This window comes from Ascaphus truei, chromosome 1, assembly GCF_040206685.1.
Source record: "Ascaphus truei isolate aAscTru1 chromosome 1, aAscTru1.hap1, whole genome shotgun sequence".
NCBI lineage: Eukaryota > Metazoa > Chordata > Amphibia > Anura > Ascaphidae > Ascaphus > Ascaphus truei.
Genome location: NC_134483.1, coordinates 451,943,386 through 451,967,256, shown reverse-complemented (window position 1 = coordinate 451,967,256; position 23,871 = coordinate 451,943,386). Strand labels below are relative to the sequence as shown.

General features: G+C 47.0%; 1 protein-coding gene across 1 annotated transcript in view; it reads left to right on the top strand.

Moving 5' to 3' along the window:
- LARP7 (La ribonucleoprotein 7, transcriptional regulator) overlaps nucleotides 1-22,595 on the top strand; it is a 36,590-nt gene extending 13,995 nt beyond the window's left edge. The window contains exons 8-12 of the mRNA XM_075616987.1: nucleotides 13,173-13,327; nucleotides 14,781-14,881; nucleotides 17,543-17,702; nucleotides 20,465-20,556; nucleotides 21,625-22,595. Coding sequence (XP_075473102.1) covers nucleotides 13,173-13,327; nucleotides 14,781-14,881; nucleotides 17,543-17,702; nucleotides 20,465-20,556; nucleotides 21,625-21,705 — 589 coding nt within the window. The 3' untranslated portion in view covers nucleotides 21,706-22,595. The remainder of the gene's footprint in view (nucleotides 1-13,172; nucleotides 13,328-14,780; nucleotides 14,882-17,542; nucleotides 17,703-20,464; nucleotides 20,557-21,624) is intronic.
- Nucleotides 22,596-23,871: the final 1,276 nt, after the last annotated feature.

Here is a 23,871-nt window from a genome sequence, read left to right as displayed (position 1 = left end):
TTTGAGCGAAGGGCCCTCTTTCACTAAAACATTGAAGCACTTACTGCTATAAGCTTAGAAAAAGCACTTCAATGTTAAAGTGCAAGGAGGTCCTTTTATTTGATTCTTCGGTTTTCTGTGGCAATTTGTGACCTATACAGGGGGAGAAAGAAAAGTTAGATATCAACGTTGTTAAAATAAAACACTTATTATGCTCTATTACCTTTGGTCACAGGGCAATCGACTCTTAAATATGTTTGGTATATTGAAGCCATAATGTGGATTTTTTTTTAAGGTGTGTGTGTGTCCATAATTAAGATGAAATGTGCAATCATATTCTTTCTTATTTTCTCTTTATAACCAGAGGTTCTGCATTATAATTGTCTAAGAAGAATTTGTTTTAAATGTAACTACAGAATGCTTAATAAAACAGTTTTGCACCTACAAGCAGAGAAACTTTAATGGTACATCCCGACACAGAACTAGGCCCCATACTTGAACCCAAAACAGCACTGTGACCTTATCAGAGACCACCAAAAAGCATGTATGTACATTGTGCTCAATTGGTTTCTGTGCTCTCTGAAGTACCTCCCTTCGTTACTGAGAGGGTTGCATCCCCTTTTGGATGTACTGCAGGAGCATGGTTACCATCTGTTTAATGCAGTGCAAAATCTCAGAAGCCCCTACATAAAACCTATGTGAAACGTATATTTGAGGTATCAAGGGATTGAGACTAAGGATAATGGATAGCCAAGTGTGTGATATATAGATAGTTATAGCACCAACTATACATTGTGATTACAGTATGGAACATATGGATAATGTAAAACAATGGGAAGTTGCATATAAAGTTAGGGAAAGGAGCATTTACTGTAAGCACAAACAAAATGTAGGTTTTACCCGCACCTTTTTGGTTTAATTAAAGCCATGGAGATTTTTATGACGCTTTTCTAAACAAGTTTCAGAAAGGTTCAGCATATGTGCTTCATATGTGCAGCTGCATGAAAAAGATAAAAAATAAATAAAAGTAGGGCCCTGATGTGCTTAAAATGTGTAATATGCCAGATTGTATACAAGGTAAAGCTAAAATCTATTGCATCTCTCTTCATCCCCTAGCTATCATAGCACAGGTAGGTATGTAACATGGCTGTTTGCTATATATTGCTATATCCCAGTAATCTGCTGGGCACGCTTACCTGAGTGTCTCTCTCATCTCTTGGGATTCTTTTCCTGGATTAACAATCTGTGGCTCCCTGCTCCGATTTATATACCACTCGCTATCTCTGGGCTCTATCTGAGTTATCTTGAGGAGCCATCCCCTGCACCTATTGTTATTTTAATGTATCTGTTGTGTGAAAATGTAAAATTTGGGGTGGATCCTTAAAACATTTGTCTCTTATCAGGCTCCACCAGAGGAAATCCTGCACTGTAACCCCTCTGGTGCTGGAAGAGCAGTCAAAACCTGGCTTTGCTATGTGTTGCTGTGGTTTCTAGCACCATAAGGGTTAAAAGCCCCCCCATCAGGCTCCTATTTTCTTTATGTGGGGCTAATGCACACACCAAGGAGTCGTTCACATACTCACTAAAGCCATTGTGTTTCAATCAAGCTGGCCTATAACCGCATGCTAAACATATGCACATACAGACGTTCCTTAGGATGGGTGCAAAATACCTAGTTCATTCCTTTTGTGGACCCCAGGAGAAAAAGGAGCTTCAATTAGCACCTCAAGGCTTTCCATTTTATTACTGTTCAGGGTGTTTGCAATTCCTTTAAACCGCATTATCTGTGGCACCTTTCTAGGTGTGACCTTAACTACAATCAAATATTTGTATGCGTCTGAGGATGGATTTGGTGGCTAGGTTTCTGTCAAACTAGACTGGTATTTAAAGAAAAGAAACAAAGAGCATAAAATATCTCCTAAACCGATATGATGAATTGTGCAATGGATTATACTAATAACAAAGTATGCTGTTATTGTAAAGCTGCTTCTATGAAGCCTTTCAGAAACCTTGACTGATTGCTCTGCTCCTAACATCCACATTTTAACTTAAAAGCAGCAGTCGGCGCTGGTCATCCTTTTTGTGCATTTGATTTTGTTGAATTACTTTGAGAGAGATATTCTTGTGCTCTCCAATGCCATTTATTTAAAAAAAAAAAAAAAACAACGTAACTGTTGCTTTGTTCAGATGTAAGCAGTTGAAATATTAGTTGTCTAGGAGGTTAAAATGGGACCCAGTGTTGTATCAAAGTTACAATGGTTCACTGGCGTTTGAGAAGCAACTGCTCACCGGGGCATGATAATAACGTTATATGTTTCTAGGCTTCTGCAAGGGTTGCTGCATTAAGAACGGTCTTGGCTCATACTACCTCTGTAGGCCTCTTGGATTATAAACTCTTTGAAACTTTTATTTTTTTATATGCTTTTATTTGTGATGCACACACACGTGACAATACAGACATATGACTGCCAGGCCTGTGAAGGCTTACAGTCCAAGTATTCGTACGGGACCATTTTTTTAGATTTGTGTTGCAAAACAACCCACAGGCTAGGTCTTACAATGTTTGTTTTACCATTATGTTTTTCGGCTTACCATCTAGTGACATGATCTCATTCACGTATGTATGTGTGTATGTCTTTATTTAGATAGCGCCATTAATGTACATAGCGCTTCACAGCATTTACACACGTGACAATCATATAAATAACACATAATGCAAATAACAGGTCATGGGAATAAGCGCTTCAGACATAAATGTAACATTTAAGAAGAGGGGTCCCTGCTCCAAAGAGCTTACAATCTAATTGTAATAACTGTTAGAAATGTTGAATATTCCTGCAAGAGAATAAAAACCCTATATGGGGTTGTGCACACTACGTATGTATTTATGTGATGTACACAACCCCATATAGGGATACGTGTGCACAGCCACCCACCCATACGCGCACACCCACACGCACATGCGCACACATACACACACCCACACGCACATACACACACGCACATACACACACCCACACGCACATACACCCACACGCACATACACACACCCACACGCACATACACACACCCATACGCACATGTGTATACATACGCGCGCACACACATATACGCACACAAGCATGTGGCCATACGTACGCACATGCGCACGCGCGTACCCACTTACATGCACTCATACGCTTGCGCACTCGCACACATACACGCACGCACACTCCCACAAACACCCACACACTCATATGCGAGCACACACCCACACACACTCATTCGCATACACTCACGCACACATACGCACAACCACTCATACACGCACACACTCATACGCACACACCACACACATATATTTATTTATTTATTATACCCGCTCCCAGCAATGTACACACACACGCTCATCCATGTACACACACACGCTCATCCATGTACACACACACGCTCGTCCATGTACACACACGCGCTCGTCCATGTACACACACACGCTCGTCCATGTACACACACACGCCCGTCCATGTACACACACACGCCCGTCCATGTACACACACACGCCCATCCATGTACACACACACGCCCATCCATGTACACACACACGCCCATCCATGTACACACACACACCCCCATCCATGTACACACACACACGCCCATCCATGTACACAAACACGCCCATCCATGTACACACACGTGCCCATCCATGTACACACACACACGTGCCCATCCATGTACACACACACACGCCCATCCATGTAAACACACACACGCCCATCCATGTAAACACACACACGCCCATCTATGTAAACACACACGCCCAGCCATGTACACACACACGCCCAGCCATGTACACACACACGCCCAGCCATGTACACACACACACACACACACGCCCAGCCATGTACACACACACACACACACGCCCAGCCATGTACACACACACACACACACACGCCCAGCCATGTACACACACACACACACGCCCATCCATGTACACAAACACGCCCATCCATGTACACACACGTGCCCATCCATGTACACACACACACGTGCCCATCCATGTACACACACACACGCCCATCCATGTAAACACACACACGCCCATCCATGTAAACACACACACGCCCAGCCATGTACACACACACGCCCAGCCATGTACACACACACGCCCAGCCATGTACACACACACGCCCAGCCATGTACACACACACGCCCAGCCATGTACACACACGCCCAGCCATGTACACACACACGCCCAGCCATGTACAAACACGCACACATGCCCAGCCATGTTCACACACGTACACATGCCCAGCCATGTTCACATATACACACGCCCAACCATGTTCACACACACACACACACACACATGCCCAGCCATGTTCACACACACACACGCCCAGCCATGTATACACACACACGCCCAGCCATGTACACACACACACGCCCAGCCATGTACACACACACACACGCCCAGCCATGTACACACACACACGCCCAGCCATGTACACACACACACACACACACACACACACACACACACACAAAAAGGAGAAGGTTCCAGGGCACTACGGATTTTCAAAAGAATTTATTGAACAAGCAATAAATAAATTGTTTTGAAAATCCGTAGTGCCCTGGATCCTTCTCCTTTTTTGTCTGCTTTGGAGCTTGTCATTGTCAGGAACTCCCCTGTTCCAGGAGCACCGGTAACATCAACTATCAACTGTTTTTTGTATTGTGGTGTGCAGCATTGCCTTTGTCACACACACACATACACACACTCCCAGCCATGTACAAACACACACACGCCCAGCCATGTACACACACGCACACGCCCAGCTATGTACACACACGCACACGCCCAGCTATGTACACACACACACGCCCAGCCATGTACACACACACACACACACACACACACACACACACGCCCAGCCATGTACACACACACACACACGCCCAGCCATGTACGTACACACACGCCAAGCCGTGTACACACACACACACACGCCCAGCCATGTACACACACATACACGCCCAGCCATGTACACACACACACGCCCAGCCATGTACACACACCCCCATCCATGTACACACACACACGCCCATCCATGTACACACACACGCCCATCCATGTACACACACACCCCCCATCCATGTACACACACACACGCCCATCCATGTACACAAAAACGCCCATCCATGTACACACACGTGCCCATCCATGTACACACACACACGCCCATCCATGTACACACACACACGCCCATCCATGTACACACACACGCCCATCCATGTACACACACACACGCCCATCCATGTACACACACACACACGCCCATCCATGTACACACACACACGCCCATTCATGTACACACACACACGCCCATCCATGTAAACACACACACGCCCATCCATGTAAACACACACACGCCCATCCATGTAAACACACACGCCCAGCCATGTACACACACACGCCCAGCCATGTACACACACACGCCCAGCTATGTACACACACACACACACACGCCCAGCCATGTACACACACACGCCCAGCCATGTACACACACACGCCCAGCCATGTACACACACACGCCCAGCCATGTACACACACACGCCCAGCCATGTACAAACACGCACACATGCCCAGCCATGTTCACACACGTACACATGCCCAGCCATGTTCACATATACACACGCCCAACCATGTTCACACACACACACACATGCCCAGCCATGTTCACACACACACACGCCCAGCCATGTATACACACACACACGCCCAGCCATGTACACACACACACGCCCAGCCATGTACACACACACACACGCCCAGCCATGTACACACACACACGCCCAGCCATGTACACACACACACACACACACACACACAAAAAGGAGAAGGTTCCAGGGCACTACGGATTTTCAAAAGAATTTATTGAACAAGCAATAAATAAATTGTTTTGAAAATCCGTAGTGCCCTGGATCCTTCTCCTTTTTTGTCTGCTTTGGAGCTTGTCATTGTCAGGAACTCCCCTGTTCCAGGAGCACCGGTAACATCAACTATCAACTGTTTTTTGTATTGTGGTGTGCAGCATTGCCTTTGTCACACACACACATACACACACTCCCAGCCATGTACAAACACACACACGCCCAGCCATGTACACACACGCACACGCCCAGCTATGTACACACACGCACACGCCCAGCTATGTACACACACACGCCCAGCCATGTACACACACACACACACACACACACACACGCCCAGCCATGTACACACACACACACACGCCCAGCCATGTACGTACACACACGCCAAGCCGTGTACACACACACACGCCCAGCCATGTACACACACATACACGCCCAGCCATGTACACACACACACGCCCAGCCATGTACACACACATACACGCCCAGCCATGTACACACACACGCCCAGCCATGTACACACACACACACACACACACACACGCCCAGCCATGTACACACACACGCCCAGCCATGTACACACACACGCCCAGCCATGTACACACACACGCCCAGCCATGTACACACACACACACACACACACGCCCAGCCATGTACACACACACACACGCCCAGCCATGTACACACACACACGCCCAGCCATGTACACACACACACACCCAGCCATGAACACACACACACGCCCAGCCATGAACACACACACACACACGCCCAGCCATGTACACACACACACAGACACGCCCAGCCATGTACACACACACACGCCCAGCCATGTACACACACACACGCCCAGCCATGTACACACACACACGCCCAGCCATGTACACACACACACGCCCAGCCATGTACACACACACACGCCCAGCCATGTACACACACACACACGCCCAGCCATGTACACACACACACACGCCCAGCCATGTTCACACACACACACGCCCAGCCATGTTCACACACACACACGCCCAGCCATGAACACACACACACACGCCCAGCCATGAACACACACACACGCCCAGCCATGTACACACACACACACACACGCTCAGCCATGTACACACGCCCAGCCATGTACACACACACACACACACACGCCCAGCCATGAACACACACGCACGCCCAGCCATGTACACACACACACACGCCCAGCCATGTACACACACGCCCAGCCATGTACACACACACACACACATGCCCAGCCATGTACACACACGCCCAGCCATGTACACACACACACACACATGCCCAGCCATGTACACACACACACACACACATACACGCCCCGCCATGTACACAGACACACACACACACATGCCCAGCCATGTACACACACACACGCCCAGCCATGTACACACACACGCCCAGCCATGTACACACACACACACACACACACACGCTCAGCCATGTACACACACACACGCCCAGCCGTGTACACACACACACACGCCCAGCCATGTACACACACACACACACACACACACACACACGTCCAGCCATGTACATACACACACACGCCCAGCCATATACACACACACACACACACACACGCCCAGCCATGTACACACACGCCCAGCCATGTACACACACACGCCCAGCCATGTACACACACACACGCCCAGCCATGTACACACACACGCCCAGCCATGTTCACACACTACTATCATTCACCCAGTAGCACATGCAAGCTGCCTAGGGGTCACACTCGACTCCTCTCTCACATTCGCCCCTCACATTCAAAACATTTCTAAAACTTGTCGCTTTTTCCTCTGCAATATAACAAAAATACGCCCTTTCCTCTGTTGCTCGACTGCTAAAACTCTGACTCAGGCCCTCATTCTCCCCCGTCTTGATTACTGTAACCTCTTGCTGTCCGGCCTTCCTGCCTCTCACCTGTCTCCCCTACAATCTATCCTAAACGCTGCTGCCAGAATCACTCTACTCTTTCCTAGATCTGTCTCAGCATCTCTCCTCATGAAATCCCTCTCCTGGCTTCCGATCAAATCCCGCATCTCACACTCCATTCTTCTCCTCACTTTTAAAGCTTTACACTCTTCTGCCCCTCCTTACATCTCAGACCTAATTTCTCGTTATGCACCATCCAGACTCTTGCGTTCTTCTCAAGGATGTCTTCTTTCTACCCCCTTTGTATCTAAAGCCCTCTCCCGCATTAAACCTTTTTCACTGACTGCCCCACACCTCTGGAATGCCCTTCCCCTCAATACCCGACTAGCCCCCTCTCTATCCACATTTAAGACCCACCTTAAGACCCACTTGCTTAAAGAAGCATATGAATAGCACTGTGGATATTCTGAACACATGATACATAAAGCTTGGGCCCCTGCAGACGCACTTACCAGAACTCCCTCCTACTGTCTCTGTACGTTCTCCCTACCTACCAATTCGACTGTAAGCTCCTCGGGGCAGGGACTCCTCTTCCTTAATGTTACTTTTATGTCTAAAGCATTTATTCCCATGATCTGTTATTTATATTATCTGTTATTTATTTGATTACGACATGTATTACTACTGTGAAGCGCTATGTACATTAATGGCGCTATATAAATAAAGACACACGCCCAGCCATGTACACACACACGCCCAGCCATGTACACACACACGCCCAGCCATGTACACACACACGCCCAGCCATGTACACACACATACGCCCAGCCATGTACACACACACACGCCCAGCCATGTACACACACACACACGCCCAGCCATGTACACACACACGCGCGCCCAGCCATGTACACACACGCGCGCCCTGCCATGTGCACACGCGCGCCCTGCCATGTTCAAACACGCGCCCTGCCATGCGCGCACACGCGCGCCCTGCCATGCGCGCACACGCGCGCCCTGCCATGCGCGCACACGCGCGCCCTGCCATGCGCGCCCACGCCCTGCCATGCGCGCCCTGCCATGCGCGCCCTGCTATGCGCACACACGCGCACCCTGACATGCGCACACACGCGCGCCCTGACATGCGCACACACGCGCGCCCTGACATGCGCACACACGCGCGCCCTGACATGCGCACACACGCGCACCCTGACATGCGTACACACGCGCGCCCTGACATGCGCACACGCGCGCCCTGACATGCGCACACGCGCGCGCCCTGCCATGTACACACGCGCGCCCTGCCATGTGCGCACACGCGCGCCCTGCCATGTGCGCACACGCGCGCCCTGCCATGCGCACACACGCGCGCCCTGCCATGCGCACACACGCGCGCCCTGACATGCGCGCAAACGCGCGCCCTGCCATGCGCACACACGCGCGCCCTGACAGGTACACACGCGCGCCCTGCCATGTACATACACGCGCGCCCTGCCATGCTCAAACACGCGAGCCCTGCCATGCCCGCGCCCTGCCGTGCGTGCACACGCACGCGCCCTGCCGTGCGTGCACACGCCCTGCCAGCGCGCACACGCCCGCGCCCTGCCGAGCGCGCCCGCGCCCTGCCGAGCGCGCACACACGCGCGCCCTGCCATGTTCAAACACGCCCGCGCCCTGCCATGCGCGCACGCGCCCGCGCTCTGCCATGCGCGCTTACGCCCTGCCATGCGCGCCCACGCCCTGCCATGCGCGCCCACGCCCTGCCATGCGCGCCCTGCCATGCGCACACACGCGCGCCCTGCCATGCGCACACACGCGCGCCCTGACATGCGCACACACGCGCGCCCTGACATGCGCACACACGCGCGCCCTGACATGCGCACACACGCGCGCCCTGACATGCGCACACACGCGCGCCCTGACATGCGCACACGCGCGCCCTGCCATGCGCACACGCGCGTCCTGCCATGTACACACGCGCGTCCTGCCATGTACACACGCGCGCCCTGCCATGTACACACGCGCGCCCTGCCATGTACACACGCGCGCCCTGCCATGTACACACGCGCGCCCTGCCATGTGCGCACACGCGCGCCCCCTGCCATGTGCACACACGCGCGCCCTGCCATGTGCACACACGCGCGCCCTGCCATGTGCACACACGCGCGCCCTGCCATGTGCACACACGCGCGCCCTGCCATGTACACACACGCGCGCCCTGCCATGTACACACACGCGCGCCCTGCCATGTACACACACGCACGCCCTGCCATGTACACACACGCGCGCCCTGCCATGTACACACACGCGCGCCCTGCCATGTACACACGCGCGCGCCCTGCCATGTACACACGCGCGCCCTGCCATGTACACACGCGCGCCCTGCCATGTACACGTGTGTGTGTGTGTACATGGCAGGGCGCGCGTGTGTGTGTGTGTACATGGCAGGGCGCGCGTGTGTGTGTGTGTACATGGCAGGGCGCGCGTGTGTGTGTGTACATGGCAGGGCGCGCGTGTGTGTACATGGCAGGGCGCGCGCGTGTGTACATGGCAGGGCGCGCGCGTGTGTACATGGCAGGGCGCGCGCGCCCTGCCATGTACACACGCGCGCGCCCTGCCATGTACACACACGCGCGCCCTGCCATGTGCACACACACACGCGCGCGCCCTGCCATGTACACACGCGCGCGCCCTGCCATGTACACACGCGCGCGCCCTGCCATGTACACACGCGCGCGCCCTGCCATGAACACACGCGCGCGCCCTGCCATGTACACACACGCGCGCGCCCTGCCATGTACACACACACGCGCGCCCTGCCATGTACACACACACACGCGCGCCCTGCCATGTACACACACACACACGCGCCCTGCCATGTACACACACACACACGCGCGCCCTGCCATGTACACACACACACGCGCGCCCTGCCATGTACACACACGCGCCCTGCCATGTACACACACGCGCGCCCTGCCATGCGCGCGCGCGCCCTGCCATGCACACACACGCGCGCTCTGCCATGTACACACACGCGCGCCCTGCCATGTACACACACGCGCGCCCTGCCATGCGCACACACACGCGCGCCTTGCCATGCGCGCGCCCGCACCCTGCCATGCTCAAACACGCGAGCCCTGCCATGCGCGCGCCCTCCCGTGCGCGCCCGCGCACTGCCGAGCGCGCACACGCCCGCGCCCTGCCGAGTGCGCGCCCTACCGTGTTCAAACACGCGCGCCCTGCCATGTTCAAACATGCGCGCACACGCGCGCCCTGCCATGCGCGCACACGCGCGCCCTGCCATGCGCGCACACGCGCGCCCTGCCATGCGCGCACACGCGCGCCCTGCCATGCGCGCACACGCGCGCCCTGCCATGCGCGCACACACGCGCGCCCTGCCATGCGCGCCCACGCCCTGCCATGCGCACACGCGCGCCCACGCCCTGCCACGCGCGCCCACGCCCTGCAACGCGCGCCCTGCCATGCGCACACGCGCGCCCTGCCATGCTCAAACGCGCGCGCCCTGCCATGCGCACGCCCTGCCATGCGCGCACACTCCCCCGCCCTGCCATGCGCGCGCTCTGCCATGCTCAAACGCGCGCGCACACGCGCGCGCTCTGCCATGCACGCACACACACAGTCTTCATTTTTCAAATGCTTAAACCTCCCTAACGGGGCAGATTTAAAAGAAATAAAACAGTGTTCGGATGGGTACGCACTTACAGTATAAAAAAATGCAAATTATTTAAACCCCTTTTTATAGTTGTAGTAAAATTGAGGCACTTTTTTTTAAAGGGCAATCCCACACAGCAGGCTGAATGGGTTTTAGTTTAAACCACCCGTTTCACTTATTTGCTGCATTTGTTAACATGTATTTTTGTGTCCAGATAATTTATAATCTTATATAATATTGCCAGTATTTCCACTTTATCTATTTGGCAACAATGCATACTTATATTATATTCGTGATGCACAATTAGATTTATCAAAATGAGATCAAAATTCTGGATAAGAAATGACCTGTACAGACACAACTGTCTTTACAATTTTACCTAATCTTGTTTAGAGACACTGCACAGCATTTAGTGTACTGCAGAGATGGCAAAAGTTAAATATTTGGTATATGTTTTTATTTTTGTCAACCACCTATAGTTAACTTATGAAACATGCCACTGTGGTTTGTTTACTGTAATTAAAAAAGAATGACGTTAGTTCCACAAAGATATTATCATTATATATATGCAGCCATATTTTAGCAGTACAGCTTGTTTATGCAATATAAGCACAAATACTAACGTACATTAAGCGTGAGTAGAACGTGTGGAACTTGCACCGAACACTGACGAATGCCTGTTTATCGAGTGCCGTTTGCAAAGACCTGTACAGAAGCACAGATAGGACAAGAACTCTCATACACAGCATTAAAAGGAAATAACATACAACTCCGGGGCCATCATTGCGCCAGCACACAAATCCGTTCTTGATAGTAAATCATTCTTTTTGATAAAGCTTCACACACAAGACATTTTAAGAACAGTTCCCTACTGTGTTTACAAATATACTGATGTGTTGCATTATCCTGCCTGTTCAGTCTCCCGGAGATTTGGTAGCTTTAGATCAGCTTCTACAAATCTCGATTTTTGCAAAGCACGGCCTCTGGGATGGAATGGGTTAATTAATACCCTGCATACAGTATGTTACTTCTGGGGAGTTAAGTACACATTCAGAGCTCTCCAGAAATCCAAACAAGCATTTAACAGTTGGGTAAAATCAATATTGTTTTTTAAATATTCCTTAAGTTGTACAGCCCGGAAAGAAATGAGTTACTGCAGAAAGTGTAAATAGTATATTTTTAATTGTGAACCATTTATGACCATCTGAGACTATGGATGAGCATTCACGATCTAAAGAAGAGGTTTGTAACCTAAATGTTTGCAGAGGTTTCCTGAATTTTTTGGGGGAGGAATGGATATTTTACTTATTACGTGCCTAACTTTAGTCAATTTAATGTTGTCTTTTTTTTTTTTATCCAACATTACAAAATTATTAAATGTTCTGCTGTAGTTATTAAATATTCTGCTGTAGTTATTAAATATTCTGCTGTAGAAAGCTATTAATTATTTAAAAAAAAATAATCACTACCATGAGTATATTTCCAAATATAGGAAATGTTTTTGTTTTTTTGTTTTTAACGAGTTGCACAATTCCTAGAAAGTCGAAAACCGCTGGTCTAAAGTGATATTTCTATACCTAATACACTTCCAACAGCTAATTAGCTGGTCAGCCAGCAGCTACAGAATACATTCTGAAAATTCCTTGGGTGGGGGGATGGTAATGCCATTGCCTCTCCAACACTGTTCCTCTCTCCACAGGAAGGAATGGCTGGACCTCAAGGCTGAATACTTGTCATTACAAAGGGCCAGTATGGCCTCACTCAAGAAATCAATATGTGAAATAAATCACACCTCCATGGGGGAAATGGAAGCTGAGCCTGCCCAGCAGAATATTGAAATGAAAAATGGCAAAGGTACTTCAGTATAACACCTTTACTGTTAACATTGTGTTTGTGTGTTTGTGTGTTTGTGTGTGTGTGTGTGTGTGTGTGTGTGTGTGTGTGCCCCCAAAGTTACTTACACCTAGTTGTAAAACATAGAAACATTTGATAGCCCCTAGTAAGTTTCGCGCACAGATGTAGCTAACGTTACTTCTCCACCTCAATCAATGCTGCCAAGATACTTGCAGATTTTACACGACTTCAGTAAAACAAATGGTAATACGCGCTGTCAAAATAACGCACTATTTGTGCAACTTTGGTGTCTGTCCTGGCACTCCAAGAACAATGAAATACAAAAGACTTGGTGCTACAGTCTGAGGCAGTGATTTCCAACCGGGGTTCTGCAGCCGCCAGGGGGGGGAGAGCTGGGACAACTCTCCCATCTGTTCCAGGCCCGGCGGCGCAGCAGCACCACACTCAGCAGTGAGCCGGCATCAGCAACAGCAGCCGCCCGAACACTGCTCTTTCCTCTCCCTGCTGCTGCCATCAACTTTCGGCTGACTGGAGGGAGAGGAAGCATCATGCAGGCTCTTGGCACCATCTCCATTAAAGGGACAGTGTGTCTGTGTGGCGAGGAGAGAGAGTGTGTGTGGGGGGGAGGGGGAAGAGAGTGTATGTGTCTGTGTGGGGGAGAGCGTGTGTGTCCAGGGTTGCCACCTTCTACTGAAGACTTACCCGGAGAAAATAAAATCCCTTACTTGGCGGCGGCTCACGTCATCGGGCTGCAATTCCCCCTCCAACCGCAGTGAACATGGTTGATGCCGCATTGCCATGGCTAGGTGACGCCGCATAGCATCATGACTTCACGCAGCGTCCCATTTCCATGGCAACGTGGCGTCATTTGTCGCCGTGCAGCAGTGTTCACAGCAGTTGGAGTGGGAATTGCAGAAGATGGGCTAAACCCGTAGCCTGGAGGTAAGTGCCCGAAACCCGGAGTCTCCGGGTCAAACCCAGAGAGTTGGGAACTGTGTGTGTGTGTGTGTGTGTGTGTGTGTCATACCCCCTAGAGACAGGGGGCGAGGATTGGTGTTCCCCAGAATTTCACCATCGTTCTGGGGTTCCCTAACCAAAAAAAGGTTGAAAACCACTGAAGCATGAGACAAAAAAACAATATCGTAACTGACTCAACAGTCGCACCTGTTTTTTTTGTATTTATTTTATTGAAGGATCAAGCTTTTGGTCCTCACAGAGGGACATTTCATAAGATGAGAGGGCATGTGAGAACCGAAATAAGATGTATTCTTTTGTTGCTAATTTTCTGAGTGCAGTTACTATTTTATATATAAATAATGTATGTTTGTGTTTCTTGCTGTAAAGATGAACATTCAACACCCACCTTATTATTGCACTAACATTCTAGTAATGTGTTTGCATTGTGAGTGGTAGCACCTCATTGTATTTTTATTATTATTATTTTGATGAACAGCGGACATTGTGAAGAGTGAGACAGTGGGACCGCTGTTTGTAAACGGAGTTATCGTGAAGATCATAAGTTCAGATCCCCTGCAGGGCCGGAAATACGTTAAGGTAATTGCCCTTTCCCCATTTGATCTCCCACCGGTCTCAGGCGAGTGTCTCATTCATTACAGAAGACTACGGCTTGTACAAAGTTAAAGCTACCAAATTCCTGCAAGGCTTAACCAGGGCGGGCACAGGTGTCACGGCAGTACTGTATATTGGTTCTAAAAATGTGATGCTTTGTTTGAATGAAAACAGACAATTGGTGTGTTCTCTCCTCCCCCCCCAGCTCCCCCTCCCAAAAAAAACCTATGCAATTCTTGACTTATTTGTTCTTCCCTACAGACATTACAACTATGTAGCTTCATAGTTTGACACAAAGTATAAATGCAACTAATTGAAATAATTGATTGAAACCAAAATCTGTATTGATGAAGAATGCAGCATGATCTAATCACTCAACATTAGCTGCCATACTGTAAGGAGGTCTCCTGTGTTTACCTAGCAACATGCTGGTAATCTCCCTGATGGAGAGCATAATCATTTTCAGTGGGGATAATACATATTATTGAGACACCTTGCTGGAAGCTTGTCTTGATCTTATTTATGGAACCTTTTCCAGATTTCATGTCCGGCTTTTTCCTAGCCCACCTGAAAGAAAATGTATTTGGGGTATCCGGATGCACAAACCAATTTATTCTATTTTTATATTCCTCAAATGTTTAAGTGGTAAAATATATCAAAATAAACATTATTTCTTGGAGGCTTTATAATATTGTATATTGACATCTAGAACTTGCAGTTCGCTTTAATGCTTTTTTGTGTATTTATTAAATTGTTAGCACAATTGGTGTCCCCTGAGCTAAAAAAAATGACCAAGTTTCCGAAATACTCGTTAGAAGGACGGTGTAGCTTCCTGTTGGCCCACAGGTCCCGCAGGTTTTCTATCCCTAAAGGAAGAGAAAACATTGGCAACTAAACCGGAGCGCACCTCTCAACCCCGAGTGGGATTGTACTAATTGCATAGCTCGGTTCCGGAGCGCACCTCTCAACCCCGAGTGGGATTGTACTAATTGCATAGCTCGGTTCCGGAGCGCACCTCTCAACCCCGCGTGGGATTGTACCAATTGCATAGCTCGGTTCCGGAGCGCACCTCTCAACCCCGAGTGGGATTGTACCAATTGCATAGCTCGGTTCCGGAGCGCACCTCTCAACCCCGAGTGGGATTGTACCAATTGCATAGCTCGGTTCCGGAGCGCACCTCTCAACCCCGAGTGGGATTGTACCAATTGCATAGCTCGGTTCCGGAGCGCACCTCTCAACCCCGAGTGGGATTGTACTAATTGCATAGCTCGGTTCCGGAGCGCACCTCTCAACCCCGAGTGGGATTGTACCAATTGCATAGCTCGGTTCCGGAGCGCACCTCTCAACCCCGCGTGGGATTGTACCAATTGCATAGCTCGGTTCCGGAGCGCACCTCTCAACCCCGCGTGGGATTGTACCAATTGCATAGCTCGGTTCCGGAGCGCACCTCTCAACCCCGAGTGGGATTGTACTAATTGCATAGCTCGGTTCCGGAGCGCACCTCTCAACCCCGAGTGGGATTGTACCAATTGCATAGCTCGGTTCCGGAGCGCACCTCTCAACCCCGCGTGGGATTGTACCAATTGCATAGCTCGGTTCCGGAGCGCACCTCTCAACCCCGCGTGGGATTGTACCAATTGCATAGCTCGGTTCCGGAGCGCACCTCTCAACCCCGCGTGGGATTGTACCAATTGCATAGCTCGGTTCCGGAGCGCACCTCTCAACCCCGCGTGGGATTGTACCAATTGCATAGCTCGGTTCCGGAGTGCACCTCTCAACCCCGAGTGGGATTGTACCAATTGCATAGCTCGGTTCCGGAGCACATCTCTCAACCCCGAGTGGGATTGTACCAATTGCATAGCTCGGTTCCGGAGCACATCTCTACCATGGGTTAAATTGTAACAATTGCATGGCGCGGTTCCAGAGACGTGTTTGCTGCTTTAAGATCTATCTAGCATAATCTAGCACCGTGTTTTCAACCATGGTTCCTAGGAAGTCTTGGGTTTCCCGGGCATCCCTAAAGGGTTTCCTGCAATCCTCTGGTCATTTGAAAACTGTACCAAATACAGAACAATTTACACAGATCACAGAGCTGCTATTAGAGAAGTTTGGGGGTTCCTTAGAATTTCGCTTTGGGTTCCTTAACCAAAACAAGGTTGGAAACCACTGATCTAGCATATAGGTATCCTGCCTAAAGAGGCTAAGCTGTGCTAAGGGACTCAATGTGTGTTATGGTGTGGAACTTTTTAGTGATGTTCGCCTCCGTGGTTTCCTATGTATACTCTTGCATCTTTTCCCTATGTTATGGTCTTGAAGCATTTCAGTATCCTGGCCTAAATTCTTTCAATCTCGCTGCCTTTCCTGCTGCACGTGATTGTACTTTTTATTCTGTAACATGCACGAATAGCATGCATTGCAATCACATACATTTTTATTTTTGTCCTAATATTTAATGTACAGTATTAAAGATAGTATGTTTTCCATGGACTTTCTCCTTAATAAAGGTACCATCAGAGTTATAATAATATATATGTAACGATTCTTTGGTAGTTCCTGTTCTTTTCTGGGTTTTTTTTTTGCATCCCAATACCGGTGTTTAGTAAAAAAAATAATGAACATTTACACTACAATGCTGTTTTATAACAGGATGCCTTGTCAGGTGTGTCTGAAGTGGTGTATGTGGACATGTTGGAAGGGGATACGGAGTGTCACACTCGTTTTAAGACGCCTGAGGGTGCCCAGGCTGTACTGAAAGCGCGCTCTGAACTGCAGAATAAACACAACTGGAAGATGCAGATCCTCTCAGGTAAATCCTTCAGTCCAGGCTTCAAAAAGACGAACAGCACATACTATTAACTAACATACTAACGTCATCTAACACACCTAAGAGAAAATCAATCTGACATTGTTGTCCCCTACAAATATGGTTGGAAGGTAAATGTGGGAGAAATGTTTGTTTGTAAAAACGTGGGAATCTAAGATATTCATTGCTGTTCATAATCCAATATTTGCACAAGAAACAGGGCTCGGTTCAGCGTATGGATGCTGCAAAACAGCTGAAATCTGGGCATCACGAGAGCTTTTTTTTTTTTAATAAAAGATGAAGATGTCTATAGTATATGGACTACCCAGTTTTGTTCCAAACAAAGTGTGTACAAGTCGTGTACAGCATCCTTTGTATGCACAACAGTATATAACAAATACATTTTGACGGGGGCAAAAAAAGACCAGGGAACCTTTTTAAGATGAGTGAAACTGATCTATGAAAAATATAAGTTGAACTATCACACACAATATTTGATCATGGTTTTTTTGGTACATGGAAATGAGTTCCTTTTTGCTCCCTTTATAATAGCAACCCAGGAATCTATTCAGAAAATTGTAATGGAAATGATGTCTCTTTAAACATTCCCAGACGGCCTAGACTAGTATACCAGAAAGAAAAATAGTGAGCTCTATAGGCTGTCTCAGTCATTGATGCTTCCCATTTAACCCACAATCTAGTAATTAAAGTGGTAGTTTAGTCACATTAACATTTGAAGGGAGGCCGGGGAAATGATGGTGACGCTGAATAGATTGGTGTGAGCACTCCAGTCTATTTCATTATGCTGTCTCCAATAGATCTCTTCTTGAAGTGTCAATAATGTCCCAGTTAACCCTTTCCTGCTGGAAGCGTCTGCACTGCTTGGTAATGCACCTCTCTGAGCAATTGCGATGCAGCATTCTTTAAAGCAGCAAAGCCCCATAACTATTAAAATTGCTAAATATTTTTTTTCGATAGATACACATTTGAGTTTACACTATAATGCTTATCAGCGGGAAAAAAATGTATAACGTGAACTTATCTGGCAAGTGAAAGCCAGAAAATGCAGGCGGTATCAGATTTGTGTGAATTTTTTTTAAATCGATGTGTATTTACGTGTAGCTATTGCCCTCACAGCATATACAGCAAAAGACGTGATAAGTGTTTAATGTGTACATTGTGATTGCTGTTTATAGCAATCAATATATCGTGCTAAGTGAAATACAGCCAACTTATAAGATGAAGGATTGGAAACGGAGCTGCTTTCCAAAGGAAACCAATTAAGTAGACTGATTATAGTAGCGCAAAAAGTATGTGCATGCTCCAATATCAGAGCTAATATTACATTGTATGGTTGAGTACAGTGATTTCTGAATCCCCCCAACATAATACCTTTATATATTCACATTTTGTACTGTGTGTGTGTGTGTGTGTGTGTGTGTGTGTGTGTGTGTGTGTGTGTGTGTGTGTGTGTGTGTGTGTGTGTGTGTGTGTGTGTGTGTGTGTGTGTGTGTGTGTGTGTTTATATATATATATATGTGTGTATATATATATATATATATATCTATATATATATATATATATATCATACATACAGGTTCTGGGAAGGACCTGAGAGGTAGGTCAGATGAACGAAGTGTCTCAGGTGAAAGCTCCACTGTACCCCAGGCTAATTATAAAAAATGGTGTTCCGGGGAGGACTTCTACTTAAAGAAAATATATATATTACTAAAAAGAAAAGGATTCCCTTTTGGCTGCACTGAAGAGCACCCTACAGAAGTACAACATTATACTTTAATTGTCTATTTAAAAGATAATTGGGTCCCTGGAAAATGGCAAAGAGAAACTAAATAAGTGCTATATCTTGCTCTCATATATAATAATACTTTCTCTCTGCTTCGGTAGAAACTGCAAGTTGCAAGTTAATTAACACACTCCCATGTAGGAGCGCTGTGCTGCCCACGGGCGCAGTCTCCCTAAGCGGTCTGACTTAACCACCGCACACACCTTTCCGATGAGCCAGCGTCATCCAAAAGTGACGTCTCACACATCACTTCCAGTACTTTAGGGGTACAAGTCTGCTACAGCAACATAATACACTACACCACGAGACGCCTTATTCCTCTGGTTGCAATTCCACATGTAACCATACTGACATACAGTAAAGTATATAACATATTATAGTACCTGTGGTGTACGGATACTTTAAGGTGTACTATTCAAGCACACACCTACCGCCATTTTTAATTGCTTTTATTTAGTTTATCTTCGCCATTTTCCAAGGATCCAATTTTATCTTTTAAATAGACAAAGTATAATGTTTTACTTCTGTTGAGTGCTCTTCAGTGCGGCCAAAAGGGAATCCTTTTCTTTACAGTAATATATTACCTCTATTCCCTGCTAGCACCACCCTCCCCAACTTTTGGGTTCCTATACGAATACCTACACATATGCTCTCCAAGGCATAGAGCAGGGTTTCCTCAACCCCCCCCTCTGGGGGCACCTCCTCTTGTACAGAACAACATATATTTATTTTCATGCAACGTACACTTACCTTTCTTTTTATTAGATGAGCACATGTACAACACTTGGTTTTCTCAGAAACTTTTTGGGAGAGCCCTTTTAAAATGTAATCTTTTAAAAATGACACTTGCATTTATGAAGAAATGCTTTGATACACCACGGTCAGTACAAGTTTGCCGTCACTTCAGCCTGTTGGGTGAGCTGCTCCTTTTTAATACCTGTTGTACAATGTTTCCTTGCAGGGGACGGCGAGCAGCGATATTGGCAGAAGATCTTGGTGGACAGGCAGGCAAAACTTAACCGACCTCGTGAAAAGAAGCGTGGAACAGAAAAGGTAACACAGATTGTTCATCAGGCACACGGATCGCTTTTTCTCTCTTGACTAAATGTATGAAAATAAAAAGTTTGACATGTTTTTTTGTTTTTTTTCCCCCACTACCGTTTTACTTTTTAAAGTGAAAGATATGAGAGATATCTCTATCCTCCCAGGTACCTGTTTCTGAATAAGCATATTAAAGATCATTTTGTAGTCACCGTGAAAAGGAGGTAAAAGCTACAGCCCTGTGCTATTTGTACTGTGTGCAGTGAAACAAACATGCCCTTTTATCTGGTATGCCATTTATTTATTTAAACCAAAGTCATGACACTTTAATAAGTGTGTAACAAGAATGTATATAGACTGTGTATAAAAGGATACCCAAAATATATTTATTTTGTTAAAACGCAAATCTCATTCTCCAATTTTCTTAAAGTAAACAAAAACAAAAAACCTCATATAAAATAGATATAACATTTTAAAAAGAGCTTCATACAGCTGGATACAGAGAAGCATGAGGGTGAGGCTGAGTCCCCTGTGCCGCTGACCGTGCGGTGCTTGGCGAGGTTGCTTCTGGCTATTTGAATTTTTATGTCCCGCTCACGCGGAGAGCGCGCTCGTGCGCGGGCATGGACGCTCACCCACGCTTGGTGCTAGCGTAAACAAAAAAATCTGACTTTGAACCGCGCTCAGCTTGCCTGCAACGCCCCCCGTGCGCTCTTGCAAAATAGCGCGGACACCCGGCGCTCATGCTTGGAGAGTTGGTGACGTCACCGCTCTCCAAGCATGAGCGCTGTCAGCGGCAGCAGGGACAGCCTTATAGAGCAAACCTGTCACGTTGTGTATTCCAGAAACAAAAAAGGGCTGCACACCAAAAATTATATAAATGCTGTCGACCAACAACAAAAATAAATAAAATAAAAAAAACAATCATATATATATATATATTTATTTGTAATAATTGAATTGAATCCTGGTGTTGGTTGTATGTATATCTCAACCACCCACATATAAATTGTGTACATATATTTATATTTTCCTATCCTGCATATTGTTTTACCCGTTTTGTCTTCTATGTCTCTGCAGTTGGTCGCCAAAGCTGAAAAGATAAGACTGGCAAAAACACAGGAGGCGAGCAAACACATCCGATTCTGCGATGGAGTCTAATGCTGCTGGGATTTTAAGTTTAGTTTGCACATCCCTATAACTACTGCAACATATTATTTTGTGAAAGCCGGGAAACTGTCACAACAAAGTGTTCTGCTCCTGTGAGGCTAGGATTCTGCATTGGACATCCTTTTATCCTGTGACACGGCAATGAAAAACGTTTCCGTGCACCACCTTCCATACGAGTAAAGACATAGAGTAAATACATTGCAAAACTCTTGACAAGTAAAGGGCTTTAACCTGGCAAGTGAATTCCGGAAGTGTGAAAAGATACACCGAACATATATTTTTTTTAATGTCAAACAGTCCAGATTACTGCTTTAATACTCTTGAGCCCTTTGTGCCGGTTTCATCTGCAGCAAACTGTACCATGAATCATGATGTAAAGGGCTACAAGTCTGTAAGAGCCTCACTCGGAAACTCTGGCAAAACAGGGAATTACATCAGAAATCTTCAGGGATTGCTATAATAAAAACAGAAGCCCCAAAATATCAGTAGCTCCTTCATCGTCTCATATTTTTGACAAAAGCACAAAGGCGCATCACAGTAGAAGCTTTACAGTAAATGCATTTTATGATATTTTGGGGCTCCTAGATCTGCTGCATTCTCTCTTGGCTTCTGTTATGAATCATAGTGACAGGTTATGGGGCACCGAAACACATCATAAGGGTGAAAAAAAGAAAAGTTTATCCTGATCTCACACATACTTTTTAGTTTAAAAATGCTGTTTTTTTTTTTTTTTTTTAATGACACAAACCTGTTTTCTTTTTTGTTGTTTTTTTAACTGGATATCACAGGTTTAGATGTTATTTCTAAGAACCCTGTATTTTGTATTGAAGAAATGTAAGGGTGATACCATTATTATCCCTTATTAAAAAGGTATGATTGTATTCTTCACTTGTACTTCTTTTTTTTTGTTTTGTTTTTTTGGACAGTTTTTTTTAGCTTTGAAAACTAAATTTGTCCAAACATTTCAAATAGAGTATCTTTTTGCATGGTCTTCGTGTGAGGTTTAATTCTGTACTTAACAATTTCGATGCTGTAGTGTGTGTGTGTATATATGTGTGTGTCATTTAAAAATAAAATTGTACTAATATTTTATTACACATATAAAATAAACATTTGAGGGAGGGATACAAAAGAAAAAATGGGTGGGTAGGGGAGGGGGTGCATCATCTCTATCATCTTGTGACATTGTCCTGGCTTTTTAATAGCAAGAATAAAAGCATATTTTTCACCTGCAATCTGCAATTCCAAATCTGCGGACATAGGGCTCCTCTAGGCTTAGAACAATAAGAGCCAGGGCTTCTCTTTCCCAGGCTTCTCAACCTGCCATAGTTCCCACACCCTATTGTAGGATCTGGTGTTATGATTTAGAAAGGCTGTCAGCTTTTCTATGCTTCTCGCCTCCATTTTATTACATTTTGTAGGGTGGGGGGCCTCCTTTTTTCCAACTCCTTGCTATTACACACCACGCAGCAGTAAGGACATGGGAAGACAGCCTCCGCAGGGGCATGGGGAGGTTCTATAATGGTTTTGCCAGAAGGAAACACAGGAGGTTAAATTCTATTTGAGATTCCAGAATTGATTCTAGAAAGGTATGTATGGATACCAAGTCACGTTTAACCTTCGGACATATCCACCAATTATGAACCATGTCTCCCTTCATCTCACACCCCCTCCAGCATTTTTCTGAGGTTCCCGGGTATATCTGGCTCTATTTCCAGGGCATCGGTACCACCGGAACGTAATTTTGTAAATGTTTTCTTTAATGTTGGTGCAAATTGAGGATTTGGAGGCTCCCTCCCAAATATCCTCCCAGTTCTCCTTAGTTATATCTACGTCCAGATCAAGTGCCCTATGAGACATATTTATGTTCCTGGGATGACCCTATCGGAACTAACTATAGTTTAATAATTCGCCATTTTTGGTAGACCTCGCATCGACAAAGGTTCTCAAAGTGTGCAGGTCGGGAATACTCCCTCTTGAGCCTGCTTCAGGGCAAAGGTAGGTATCTAAATATTAGGTATCTAAATAATTCAGACTGAGTGAGTTTGAATTTCCTGCACAAATCCGCAAAATTAAGTGGCCTATCTCTCACTTGTAGGTCCGCTATATCTTTGATGCCTGCATTCCTCCAAGAGTCATACAGTAGGTCTGGATTGA